Raw genomic sequence first — 14,537 nt, 5'->3', positions numbered from 1 at the left:
AAGAAATGATTATCCCAGCAACAACACTGGAGATTCTGGGGTTTTATTATTTTAAAATGAAGAGCCATTTTCTTATATTTGGGCAAGTTACTTAATTCTCTGAGTTTTAAGGAGTATGGGGTGGGGAAAGGGTTGCAATTTTAAGTAGAGTGGTCAAAGAAGGCATTGCTGGTCAGGTTATATTTGAACAATGACTAGCTATACAGATTTTTCAAGGGAAGATCTTTCCATTCCAATGATTAATTAGAAGAGCAAAGGCCCTGGGACAGAAGTGTGCCCCAGAAAAATAACAGGAGGCCAGAGTGTTTAGCCTCATCTATAAACGAAAATAACTCTAACCATCTCAAACGGTTGCATGCCTACCAACTTCTAACTAGGGAGTGGGTATTCAATAAATGTTAGTTCCGTTTTCTTTTCCCACCCACAACACCTAGTATGACACCTTGTATGTAGTAAAAGCTCAGCAAATGCTAACTGATATGAATTGAATTGGTATTTAATTGTTTAAAATATAAACTTAGGGGCACCTGGGTGGTTCAGTCACATGAGCTTCTGACACTTGGTTTGGCTCAGGTTATGATCTAATGGGTCAGGAGATTGAGTCCTGTGTAGTGCTCCATGCTGAGGGGAATCTACTTCAAGATTATCCCCCTCTGTCCGCGCCCCATGTGTGCAGGTGTGCAGACACAGGTACTCTCTCTAAAATAAATAAATCTTTAAAAACTAAATAAAATAAAATAAAATCTTAGTTTAAGTGTCTTATAAAGGAAAATCATGGAATTATTGGTAATCCTTTATCACTTGAATAGGTTTCTAGATAAAATACAGGTTTAAAATTACTAAGAGAGGTACCTCACCTCCATGCTCCTTTTTCCCCAATGTCTAATACTCTGGAGTCTTCTAATTTCCCCTTTTACTATTGCAGTTAACCTATCTGCGTTTTGTCCCTCAGGACTCTGCTGGCTGCTTAATTCACAAGTTCCCAGCCCGAAGTTCTCAAACTCTTAAGGGATCAACGAAGAAAATACTGGGAGTCCACAACCTTTAGAATATTTCAAAAGGTCAAATGGCATCCACATTCAGGCTGTAGAGGCTACCCCAAATACCAACTTTGTTTCTGAATTATATAATCTCTATGTGACTTCATACTGATAAGAAACTCTGATTAATACATAGATCTACCTTTAATTTTTAAAAAATGAAAAAAAAAAAGAACAAATGTCATTTGTTTTGTGAACAACAACAACAAAATCTTTCAAAACATGAGATTGTGGTTGTGGGTAGAGATATCAAAATATTTTTTGGTGGTAAAATATTTGGGATCAGTCACATAATTGATATGATGCAACCCCCAAGTTATGCCTGTTAATATCTAGAAATAATGAAGATATTGTTCACCGGCAAAACAAAACAAAACAACCCACCTACATCCTTATTCAATAGAAGAAGGGCTTCATCATGTAAGCACCACATGAGCCCTGCCGAGAGAGCCTGAGCCAGCTTTCTGGGGAGGATGGCTATGTGGAGGAAAAAGAAAGCCAGAGCTACGGACAAAACATCTTATATACATTAATCTTTTAAAACAAGGGAACTTCTGGCTTCTGTCATCACTTCCGAGCCAACGTTTTCCTTGCTACGTTTTCTTCACTGGGTAAATGTTTTTTTAATATATCATTTTATAAACCAATGACAGTTTCTTAGTTATTTCCTGTAGACACTTTATTTGGGTTGTTATTTCAGTTGGAAATAATCTCATTAACATTTGCTAATTCTGTGTGGAAGTCTGACTAACACCTGTCCTCTTAACTCACATCTTGTACATTATGTCACCACAGCTACATCTCCATTCTATCCCTTTGTCTTAACACAGTCTTCCCCCTTCTTTCAAGCCTTGCATTACCTCACAATGTGTAGTCATGGTCCTATGCAGAAACAAAAGAATGTGGCTGAAGGATTTTCACTCTTGAAAGCACATTTTTTTTAAAAATGAGGATTACATTGTTCTCCCATGGGTTCATTGATTATTAGTCTCCTATAGTTCACCAATAGCTCAGAAAGTTTTTAAAATCCTTACCTTGGATGCAGAACAATAAATATACCTTCATATAGCAATAATTTGGAAACAATTGCATGTCTGAACTGATGGGGGAAAACAAACAATTCTCTCCTTCAGTCACAATGCTCTTTTGCATATAACTATGTTGTTTATATTCAGAAAATATTTTCTTTCATAACAATCAGGCACAGCATATTTTTTTAATGAGAATTTTTTGACGATGGGGACAGGGATAAATAATAGATAGCACAGTTTCCTCATCGAATCAAGCCAAATTAACCAGCCAAACAAGAGCAAGGGTGCAAAGAAGAGCAAAAATATTTTCTTAAAAACCATTCTCTTCACAGTCTTTTCTTAAAGTATAAAAGCGTATTGGGTATAAGCTATTTCACTGTCTATTTAGCCATGGGAGAGTTTGCTCACCCAGCATACATTTATTTGAAGTGATGTGGTATTTTAAGCGGGTACTTGGTAATACTCAGTAAATGTTAGTTCTACCAATTCTCAGCCACCACACAACCCTGGGAAAGTGTCATGATTTCCCTGAATTTCATTTTTTTCTCAGTAAAATCTCGTTGATTATATCTGCCCTATCAACTCCTCAGGAGTCTTATAAGAGAAAAGAAAATTTTTTTGACTGCAAAGTATTACATAAAGATAAGGTGGTAGTATTTAAGGGGAGGTGGGTGGGGGTGACTGGGTGACTGGCACTGAGGTGGGCACTTGACAGGATGAGCACTGGGTGTTATTCTATATGTTGGCAAATTGAACACCAATAAAAAATAAATTTATATTTAAAAAAAAAGGTGGTAGTATTTACTGCCTGAAAGCGTTGAGGGGAAAACAAAAAAACTAGAAAGAGTAGCAAATAAGAAATCCAAAAAACTCTAGCCTGGTGGCTCAGTCAGTTGAGCACTGGATTCTTGGTTTCGGCTCAGGTAACAATCTCATGGTCTTTGGATTAAGGCCAGTATGGGGTTCCAAGCTCAGCAGGGAGTTTGCTTGAGATTCTCTCTCTCTCCTTCTGTCCCTCCCCACCACTCACTCTCTCTCTCCCTCTCTCTCAAATAAATATATCTTTCAAAATGAGAAAGAGATCTCTCCCTATCTCAAGGATAGGGAAAATTAACCAAAAAAAAAAGTCCAAAAAACTCTAAATAATAGCAATAAACACAAATGTTAAATAGTAACAATAAATATGAATGATTTAACCTTTTATTAAAAGAATGTATACAAATAAAATTATTATTATTTACTTCCCATCTATATGAGCCATTGATATTAATCTTTGGTATTTCTGTTTAATGATTCTACTCTGTTACTTCTTCTAACTCTATCTTAGCCAAACAAAGAGAAAGAAACAATTTTCTATTTTGTGTACTGTATATACAGTTCTTTTTTCCATAGAGACCACTTTCTTGAAACTTCATTAGCTACTGTACTTGAAATAGAGATGAGGGGAGATTGGGATATATTGACCTGGAGTTTCACACAATCTGTGACATGAGATTGTCAACACAGCATCCCAAATCCCTTAAAGGTTCAGACCTAGCATGTAGCATACACCTAGTATTTAACAAATAAATAAAACACTGAGTGAATCTAAGGAGAGTTCTAAATCTCAATCTTCTTCCCCCATCTCACTTCTTAGTCACTTTATTTCTCGTTTCCTATTTACGTAGGAACTGCCATTAGAAAACAGCTTTATGACCAAGGAACCCCCACGATAGGCTTTCCTTTCAGATGCCCCAGATTGAATCTACCCCATCAGCTAGTTAGAGCCTGGGAGAATAGTATTTTATCTATAGTCTTACCATTTTGTTGTAATGCCATAGGGAAAAGGATCTATAAAAAGAAAAGTAAAAGCAAACATTAGATTCAATAAGAATCAAAGATATAATGAAGATTGAATCACAAATCAATATAAAAAGAGACTGAAAAATAACTATCTAGGGGAATGGCTAAATTACATATGTCACATCATGTACCAAAATAAATCACAGGTATATCGAGGAGTTAAATATTTTTTAATTAAATTAAAAGAAAAATAAGAAAATACCTACTTAAATATATTTTAGTCTGACTTAAAGGTGACAAAAGATATACAGGAAAAATATAAATAGATTAAAAGATTTAAAGCTTAAAACCTCTATGTGCCCAAAATTAAAACTTGAAGAGGAAATGAAAATATCTGGCAACAAACATGACAAAGGGTTAATAGTCTTAATACTTGAAGATTATAAAAGTATAGATGAATAAGAAAAACACCAAGGTATGTGTCAAAAGTTAAAAGGACAAAGGACAGAAACTGAATTCATATATGAAGATATAGAGACTTATAAAAATACATGCATATATAAATTAAAGGAAAAATTTGCGCTTGCTTATAATCAAAACTAATGTAAGTAAAGAATGACTTTTTTAAAAAAATAAAATTAGCAAAAATATTTTGCAGAGGACAATGAAATTAGACAGGTAAGATAAGATGAGTACTCTTGTGTACTGCTGGTGGAAATCTAAACTGGTACGCCTTTTGAAAAATAATTTGGCAGTAGAAATCAGCAAGGCTTAGATTCCCTAATCTAATTCTACTTGTAGAAATGTACCCCAAAGAAATTATTCCAAGCATAGGCAAAAATATAGGCACAAAAATGTTCATTGCAGTATCAATGGGAAATTGGATATACCTGAAATGTCCAAAACAGAAGAAATGATTAAGCAAATTAAAAATCATGTTTTGGGGGTGCCTGGGTGGCTCAGTCAGTTGAGCATCTGACTTCAGCTCTGATCATGATCTCAGGGTCCTGGGATCCAGCCCTGTGTCAGGCTTCCCACTCAGTGTCCCTGCTCATGTACGTGCTCCCTCTCTCAAATAAATAAATGAAATCTTTTAAAAAAAAATCATGTTTCAAGGTGTCCGGGTGGCTCAGTCAGCGAGGTGTCCATCTCTTAATCTTGGCTCAGGTCTTAATCTCAGGATTGTGAGTTCAGGCCCCCCATGGACTCCACACTGGATGTGGAGCCTGCATTAAAAAAAAATCATGTTTAGTTTCTTTGCTAAATGTGGGAAAATGCAGGAGATCATACAAACCATGTTATGAAAAGGCCTATTAAAATAGACCTCATAAGAACAGATTGATTCAGGTTTTTCTTGAGAGTTTTTAATCACATCTGAGAGTTCTGAAGTACCATTTCCTACCCTCTGAAGTATTTTGGGTAAAGGAAAGTGGGTGTGTTCTGGCATCAGACAGACATGGCTCAAACCCCAGTTCTGTTACTCAGCCATACCACCTTGGGCAAACTGCTTAACTTCTCTGAGACTCAGTTTCCCTTCTCAGATAGGAGGGTAATAGGTATGTCTGTATAAAGATTAGTGACATATATATAAAGTACCCTGCATATAGTAGATGAATGATAATCAGAATTATTAGTACAACTTTTAATGTATCAACGTGGGAGCAATGCACGAAACACAGCAACCCAGTATTGATTGTGTTTCTACTCCGTGCAGCATGGAGCATATCTCTCCAGCATTGAGAGAACAAAAATGAGTAAGACATATTCACTTCTCAAGGAATTTATAGCATAGTAGGAGATAGGTTACAAAGTTAAAAAAAAAAAAAGTAGCAAATGGAATTTTTGAATTGGGATATTTTCTATTACTCTACTTTTTAAAAAGATGGATTTTAGAGACAGAGAGAACATGAGTGGGTGGAGGGGCAGAGAGAGAGAGAGAGAGAAGCAGACTCACTGCTGAGCACAGAGCCCAATGTGGAGCCCTATATGGAGCCTGATCTCATGACCCTAAGATCATGACCTGGGCTGAAATCAAGAGTTGGATGCCCAACTGACTGGGCCACCCAGGCGCCCCATCTATTACTCTACTTTTTAAGGCTAAACTGACTCAGACCCATGGAAGAGTGGGGAGTAGGCTACAAATAAGCCCCTTGTGCCCAGCATGCCATCACCCATGACAGATGAAGCACTTATTCTGTGGACTTTTCATGTATCACCAAGCTTGGTTCCCAGTCTTGTATACACAGGTCAGAAAGTCAGTATAATATTGAACCAATTCTAAAAACACTTCTACAAATACTGATAATATGAATGAATAACACTTTTCCTATTGCCCTTTCATGGTAGTTTCTGCCACAAGTAGGGCTTGCACTCTTTTTTTTTTTTTTTTTTTTAAGAGAGGGAGAAGGGAGAAGTCAAAGGGAGAGAGAGAGAGAGAGAATCTTAAGCAGGCTCCATCTCATGATCCTGAGATCATGACCTGAGCCAAAATCAAGAGCCAGACATTTAACATACTGAACCACCTAGGCAGCCCTTGCACTCTTTTATTTTAGAAATGCTTTTGATGTTATCTTACCAATTGGTGGGATAGAATAGTTCTCAGGTGGCTATTGTTAGCTAATGTCCCAAGCAAAGCACGGTTACAATGGTTTCCAAACTTGTCTGCACATTAGAATCACCTGTGGATCTTTTAAAAAAAATTATGGGGCCCAGGTCACACCTTAGGCCAATTAAATCCACACTCTTTGGAGGTGGAACACGGGCATTGGTATTTTTCAAAGCAGACAAGTTTGGGCTCTACCACAATATTATTTAATGGGTAAGACTTCTAGCTCTGGAATCAGGCTGAAACCAAATCCTGGCTGTAACCAGGAGAGAGAGGAAAAGCATTTCAGGCAGAGGAGAGGGCAAGTGTAAAGGCCCTGAAGTGAAATCAAGCAAAAGACAAAGGAAAACAGTTGGTCAGGGTGGCTGGAGGGAAGGGAACAAGGGAGAAGGCAACAGGATTTATGATTGGGCCAGATCCCATTGAACCCAGGAGGAGTTTGACTTTTATTTAAAGGCTACCAGGAGGAAGCCCTTAAAGAATTTTCAGCATAATGATGAACACCAGCTCCCTCTAAGAGATAATCAGAATGTTTTGGCTACAGTAAACCCTATAAATGTATTTTATTCTGTAGCACACAAGCCACATCACTCAGGTTGCCACCTACAGCTAAAAAAAAAAAAAAAAAAAAAAAAGGTCGGGCGGGGGGGGGGGGGGGCGGGGCGGGGGTGATGATCCAAGCCATTTGATGGAGAAGGCTGCCATCTGCTGGGAGAGAGCATGATTAAACCTGTTCTTCCCTGATGGCAGTGATGAGCATTGTTCACTGGGAGTCCCCCTGCAAGCACACGTAAAGCGTTTTATTTTGTAACATGACAAGGATGAAATGTCCAAGTATAACTGTTCTCCACTTCGCCCTTTACCCTGACTCCTCAGAAGCCCATGTTTAAGATGTTCAGCCTCTAGTCCTGGATTGTACTAAATGGGGTACCACTGAGCTACAAAGAAAAGGCAGGGAGCAGTTCTCAGAATAGCTCTAGAAGCACAAGAAGGGAGGGTAAGAGAGAGGCAAGCTGGGGCTTGAGAGAAATAGGAAAGGTATTTTTGGAGATTAGCAGTCATGGGGATTGGGACTTAGCAAGAGCATTTCCTCAAGAGCATTTTTAGCAGGTTTTGCTCTGTTAGATGGTATAGTTCCCTGTAGGATACTTCAGTAAAATCTACTTTAAGCCTTTTTGAAGTAAAATTTGTGCTTGTTGTATGTGCACTGTTGTTTTGGAGATTGGTCATGAAGCAGTCTATTTCTATATTGGGTATGATATGTAAACAAACAGTGAGATGTTTTTTGATATGATGTAATAATGTGTGTATGTGTAATAATGTGATCCATTACTACTGTTCATTCTTCTTGTTCCTCTCCTAGGCATGCCTCCCTTGCAATGTGCTCCTCACTGCCTTAGCTCAGGGTCATCGGTCAAGAGATAGAAGAGCATGGGAAATGGTTTTGCTTGAGGTTGAGAAGGTAGAGGCATAAAAAGGACAAGTCCCGCTCAATTGGTTAAATAACAACAACAACAGAAATCAGGGACTTCTGTGCAAACTAGAGCTCAAAACCATTACATCCTCAAGCTAACTATTAAGCTGTGCCTCTTCTCACACCTACACTCTTGTGACCCTTTTTCTCAAGTTTCAAATCTATTTTTCATGTTTCTTTTTAGCCGATTTCATCTATGTGAAGACAGCACTGGCAGCTTGGATAGACAACTGCTAAGAAAGCTGGGTTTATAACTCTCACCCAACATCAGGATGAATTCTTACCAGATCAAAGATTTAAATGTTTTTTAAAAATTATAAAAGAAAATACAAAAGTAATTCTTTCATAACCTAGAAGTGGAAGAAGGCCTTTCTAATTATGATTTCATACAAGAATCCATAAAAAAACAATTGAGATACATTTTACTATAAAAATATTTTTGTGGCAAAACAAAATGAAGCAAAAACAAGCAAAGACAAGGAGACCACCCACAAAACAGAAAAAAAAAAAAAAAAACAGGTCAAACATATCCCAAAGGGCTAATCTCCTTGTAAGTAAAAAAATACCTAGCAAATCAAAAGGAAAATAGAAAAGGAGATGAAAAAATAAAAATCTAAAAAGATGTTTAATGTCATTAATAAGATAAATGCAAATTAAAAGTTAATGACATACTAGTTTTTCATCAATTAGATTTTCAAAAAGCCAGAAGTTCAACTATACACTATAATAATGAGGCTGTGAGAACAGACATTTCCATTGCCACTTTCATTGGGAGTACAAAATGCATCAACTTCCAAAGAAGTTAAATAGAAAGCCATTTTGTTAAATCAAAGTTCTAGATGTGTTTGCCCTCCAGTATCCCACGTCTGGAAATTTATTCCACAGATATAGCTGTATGACATGTACTAAACGACACCATGTACAGGTTTATCTATTACAGCATTGCTTGTAGCAGCAATGAAAGCAAATGAGGTGTTAAACTAGTAGCAGCACAATTATGTAATAAAACATGAGGCATCTGCTTTTAAAAAAATGAGGAAACCCTTTATGCAGTTATATGAGAAGATATACCATCAAGTGAAGAATGAAGAGAAGTATAGCATGTGCTACTCTTTCTTAAGAGGAAGACACACATAAGCTTGTGTAGTATTTTCTCGTATTTATATAAAGATGCATAAAAATGAATAAAAGTGGTTACTTGTAAAAGGGAAAGAGGGGACAGGGTGGGAAGGTGACATTTCTTTGTAGTCTTTTAAGATTGTTTTGGTTTTTTAATCATGTAAATGTCTTAAAGATTTCAAAAAAGTTTTAACTTTAAAAAAGTTTACTCAATATAATTTCCCTCCATACTCCCACACTTGCCTGAGAGTCTTTCTTTTAAATCACTTCCCTAATCCCTTACAAATAAATCCAAATTAAGGGGCACCAGGGTGGCTCAGTCAGTTAAGCACATCTTGATCTCAGCCCAGGTCTTGATCTAAGGGTCATGAATTCAAGCCCTGCATTGGGCTCCACACTGGGCGTGGAGCCCAATCAAGCAAGCAATCAATTGATAAAATCCGAATTAAGTACTCTGAGCTCTGTATATTTTAGATTAAATATTTAATCTCTATTTCATCCTATTTTAGTTAAGTGATTAAATTATTACTTTGGTCCTACTTTTTTCTGAGCCTTTCTTCTCCATTGAAAATAGAGGTTACTATTGCCATTCGACTCAGAAAAATGATGCGACTGTCCTGTGGGATACTCCAATCCACTTTACTTTGTACGCTCTATGGATATGTTATTGTTAGGGATGTATTCAGCCTCCCAACCACACTGACAGTCCTTTAAGGATGGGATCCTTGTCTTACTCATCTATGGTTCATAGTCTACACCCAGAACATAGTAAGTGCTCAATAAATTTTAACAGCGACACCAGTGATTAGGTGATGATACATTAGTAAGGAGATAGATGATAGGCTCCATTCTCTAAGTTTTAAAACTATGCACACAACCTGACCACCATGTCTCAGTCATCTTTACAGCCCCACAAGACACAATGAGTGCCTTAGTAGATGCTCAGCAAATGTTTGTTGGATAAAGGAATCTTACTAAGTGAACAGAAGCATGGTGACATGCTGACTAAATATTTCCCAATATTTACATTATTTTATGTAAATATTATATAAATATGCTGGCTGCGTATTAAGCTTTACTAGGGGAAGTAATGTAAAGATAGGATTTTTAACAAGGAAAATATAAAATCTAGAAAATAAATTGAGAAGATAAGTTTTTTAAAAAAGATTTTATTTATTCATAGAGACAGAGAGAGAGAGAGAGAGAGAGAGAGAGAGGCAGAGAAGCAGGCTCCATACAGGAAGCCTGATGCGGGACTCCATCCTGGGTCCCCAGGATCACACCCCAGTCTGTAGGCGGCGCTAAACCGCTGCGCCACCAGGGCTGCCCAGATAAGAAGCTTTAAGTAGTATTCTTTAAAGCAGAGTCTGAGAACTTTTGAGAGAGTCTCATCATCAAGCTACTTCGGCGGCGGGGGGGGGGGGGGGGGGGGGGGGGGGGGGGGGGGGGGCGGGGGGGGGGCAGGGGGGTACTTTAGGCATCATGGACAGGGAAGGGTCCCTAAGATCTGGGCTTTCCCACCTTTTAAAAATGTGGACTGGCAGCAAAAAACAAATACCATATTTCACTCCTATGTGGAATTTGAGAAACAAAACAAATGAACATGGAGTGGAGAGAGAGAGGAAAACCATAAAACAGACTCTTAGCTATAAAGAACAAACTGGAGGGGAGGTGGGCAGGAGACAAGTTAAATAGGTGATAGGGATTAAGGAGAGCACTTGTGATGAGCACCTGGTGTATGTATGTAATAATGAATCACTAAATTCTACACCTGCAACTAATATTACACTGTATGTTAACTAACTGGAGTTTATTTTTTTAAGATTAAAGAAAATTTAAGTAATCTCTACACCCAATGTGGGGCTCAAACTCACAACCCAGAGATCAAGAGTCATATGCTCCACCAACTGAGCCAGCCAGGTTCCCCATAACTAACGAATTTATTTTTTTTTTAAGATTTTATTTATTTATTCATGAGAGACACACACAGAGAGAGAGAGGCAGAGACACAGGCAGAGGGAGAAGCAGGCTCCATGCAGGGAGCCTGATGTGGGACTCGATCCGGGGTCTTCAGGATCACGCCCTGGGCCAAAGGCGGCGCTAAGCCGCTGAGCCACCGGGCTGCCCTAACGAATTTAAACAAAAACTTGGAAAGATGATAGATATTTAAAAAGAAAAAACAAAACAAAATTAAATAAAAATCTAGACTGTGACCTGAATAGGAATTAATCACGAGACAATCCCAGAAAATAATAAGCATCTAAGGAGAGGAAACCACAAACACGGGTTGTGAAGCAGGGGCAAGTAGGAGATTGGCCTTTTAGAGAACAGAAAGAAGCCAGTACGATGGGGACAGAGTAAGCAGGAGGGAGTGGAAGGGAGTGAGGTCAGAGGGCCCATGGAACTTTAGAGGCCTCTGCAAAGGTTTGGTTTATCCTAAGAGGAATGGGAAGCCACAGGCAAGATTAAATATTAAGGGTGGCATCCTTACTTTATGAAATAGTGTCCAGTTTGATCAAGCCAAAGAAAAACTACTATTTCTCCCTGACTCCTCTTCCTTCACCTTCAAATGAAATGCATCCAATGCAAGCTATTAGTTTTTCTATCTCCTGAATTTATTTATTTCCATTGCTACACCCTCATCCCAATTATGGCCATTTCTCACCTGGATTTCTACATGAGCTGCTCAAGTAGTCTCCCTGCTTCTACCCTTGTTTCCCCTGTAATCTGTTTGCTATTTTCTGGAAACATTCAGTTGGAGGAGGGAGGGAGGAACAAGACTGGGAGAAAAAAAAATCAAGACTTCTATATCAAAGTATATTATATTTGTGATGCCTATGATATATATCCAAACGGAGATGTCCAGTACGCAGTTCAATACATGAGTGTGGGACTCAGGAAAGAGAGTAGGGCTGGAATATATAAATTTAGGAGGCAGCAGTATAGACATGCTATTTAAAGCCATAAGTGTACATATCACAGCCTGGGAGGGAAAAGGAAGGAAAAAAAAAGAAATGAAAATGGGTCAGGTTGGAGGTCTTTAGAGTTCAGGAAAATAGGGAGGGCTCAGCAAATGAGCCCAAGAGCAAGCAGTCACATAGGTGATAAAATGGAGGATTGTGGTGTCACAGAGGCCAAGAGAAAGACATATATGTTTCAAGAAGGGTGTGGTCAATTGTATTAAATGCTGCCCACTGGTCAAATAAGATAATACTAACATCACTACTAATAATGGCTAACATCTACTAAATACTAGTACCACAATCTGCTCTAAATGCTTTATAGATATTAACTCAATTTTCTTAACAACCCTAAGGATAGAGAAGGAATCACTGGACTTGGTGATACAGAGGCTGAATGAAGAAATCTTTCATTCAACAATAATTGCTAAGTCCAAACTTGCTCTAGGCACTTCTTGAGGCACTGAGGATGAAACAGTAGCTAAGACAAAGGTTTTGCCCTCTGAGAGCTTAATATAAACAGCAAATAAATAGACACAAAGTATTGTACAGTCAATAAGACAAGTACTTGAAAGCAAATAAGCAGGCCAAAGAGTTCTTTTTGACAGAGTGATCTCTTCATAAGATGATAAACACTTGAGGGAAGTGTGTCCTGGCAGAGGAAAAGTCAAATGAAATGACTGTGAGGTGGGCCTACACGGTTGGAGAACAGAGATGGTGGGATATTTGGTTGGGGAGGCAGGTGGGAGCCAGATCATGTAGGGCCTTGCAGGCCTGCTAAGTACTTTAGATTACAAACTATGTGAGATGAGAAACCCCTCTGGAGAGATGAGAGGAGAGTTGAGTAAAATTTAAGTTCTCAGACCCATGACCACTATATGAACAATAAACTGGGAGTGGGGGAGAGGAATGGGGCAAGAGTGGAACAAAGAGCAAGATGAAAGCTACTGTAGTGGATCAAGGAAGAGATGATAGTGGCTTACAAAGATGATGAAGATGTTAAATGGTCAGTCATGATATATCTCAAAATTGAGGTTTGCCAATGGTTTGGAGGCTGAGTGTAAGAGAAAAACAGGTGTCAAGAATGACTTCAAGGTTTTTGATCCTAGCACTAGATGAATGAGTGGTGGTACCATTTGCAGAAATGAAAACAATGAAGGAAGAGCAAATTTGAGTGTGGAAATAAGAGTTCAGTTATGAATACCTTCAATTTTACATGCCTACTAGATACTCAAGTAGAGATATTAAATAGACAATTGATGATAAAACTCTAGAACTCAAAGGAGAAATTTGAGAAAATAGCAGCATTCAGTTAAATCCATGTAACTGATGACATTGCCCATGTAACAAGGAAAGTTCTAATGAATCTGAGAAAACAGTCATCACTCATTTCAACCTAGAGGCTGAGAAGAGAAGAAGGATCTAGCTAAGAAAACTGAGCTGGGAACAAATGATGAGATAGGATGACGATGAAGGCAAGTAAAGAAGGACTTCCAAGAAAAAGCGACCATGAATGTGTCAAATGAGTAAGATGAGGATGAAGAATTAACCATTGACTTTGGCAAGGCAGAGGTCATTATGACCTCAACAAAAGCAACTCCATCCAACTAGAGGAGATGAATGTTTACATTGGTTCTAAAGAGAATGAGAAGTGAAGCTATGGAGATAACTGTTTGGAGGAATTTTTCTTTAAGGAGTAACAGAGAAATAGGACTGGTACCTGGAGGGGTACATAGGATTAAGGGAGAGTTTTTTTTTTTTTTTTTTATGATGGAAGTTATTGCTGCATGTTCATGTGATGAGTCATCCAACAGAATAAAATGAAGCAAGAGAGAGAGGGAATAATTTTAGAAGAGCTTAAAGTTAGATAGGATGGGATCCAACACACAGGTTGAGAGAATGGCATTTAATAGGAATAAAGACAGTTCATCCATTATTAACAGGAGAAAAGGCAACATATATATGTACAGATGCTAGTAATTTAGTAGATTCCATGTTGGAAAATGAATTGACAGGGGAAATGTAGTATGTTTGCCAAGCAGCATTAAGAGCCCACTTGAATTTCAAGATCATTAATTTAAAATCAGTCAGCAGAGTTGTTTGTTTTTCTCATCATTATTTTTCAAGTGAAGGCAAGAACTGGACTTAACTGGCAAGAATGGTAGAGGAGGAAGCAAGGGAAGTAAGGATATTTGCAAGGGAAGTGATTCCATTAGCAGACCGTGGACTATCAAGTAAATAAAGGGAGACAGAGAACAAAGGTAGTGATATAGGGGCACTTGAGTGTCTCAGTCAGTTAAGGGTCTTGCCTTCAGTTCAGATCATTATCCCAGTGCCCTGGAAAGAGCCCTGCATTGGGCTCCCTGTTCAGCGGGGTATCTGTTTTTCCCTCTCCCTCTACTCCTTCCTTCTGCTCTCTCTCACTCTCAAATAAATAGTTTTTTTTAAAAAAAGGTAATGATATATAATGAAAGGTTAATAACCTCAGTAGGTTAGAGGTCCTTTTGATGCTGAAGAATTGATAAA

The 14,537-nt window shown here is 38.2% G+C and overlaps 1 protein-coding gene across 2 annotated transcripts in view; it reads right to left on the bottom strand.

Moving 5' to 3' along the window:
* THEGL (theg spermatid protein like) overlaps positions 1 to 14,537 on the bottom strand; it is a 46,150-nt gene that overhangs the window by 28,138 nt on the left and 3,475 nt on the right. For both annotated transcript variants that reach the window (XM_038556178.1, XM_038556177.1), the window contains exon 3: positions 3,871 to 3,901. In XM_038556178.1, the coding sequence (XP_038412106.1) occupies positions 3,871 to 3,901 (31 nt within the window). The remainder of the gene's footprint in view (positions 1 to 3,870; positions 3,902 to 14,537) is intronic.

Source organism: Canis lupus, chromosome 13 (genome assembly GCF_011100685.1).
Source record: "Canis lupus familiaris isolate Mischka breed German Shepherd chromosome 13, alternate assembly UU_Cfam_GSD_1.0, whole genome shotgun sequence".
Taxonomy (NCBI): Eukaryota; Metazoa; Chordata; class Mammalia; order Carnivora; family Canidae; genus Canis; species Canis lupus.
Note: the sequence above shows the minus strand (reverse complement) of the source record. Positions and strands in the feature narration are given on the sequence as shown.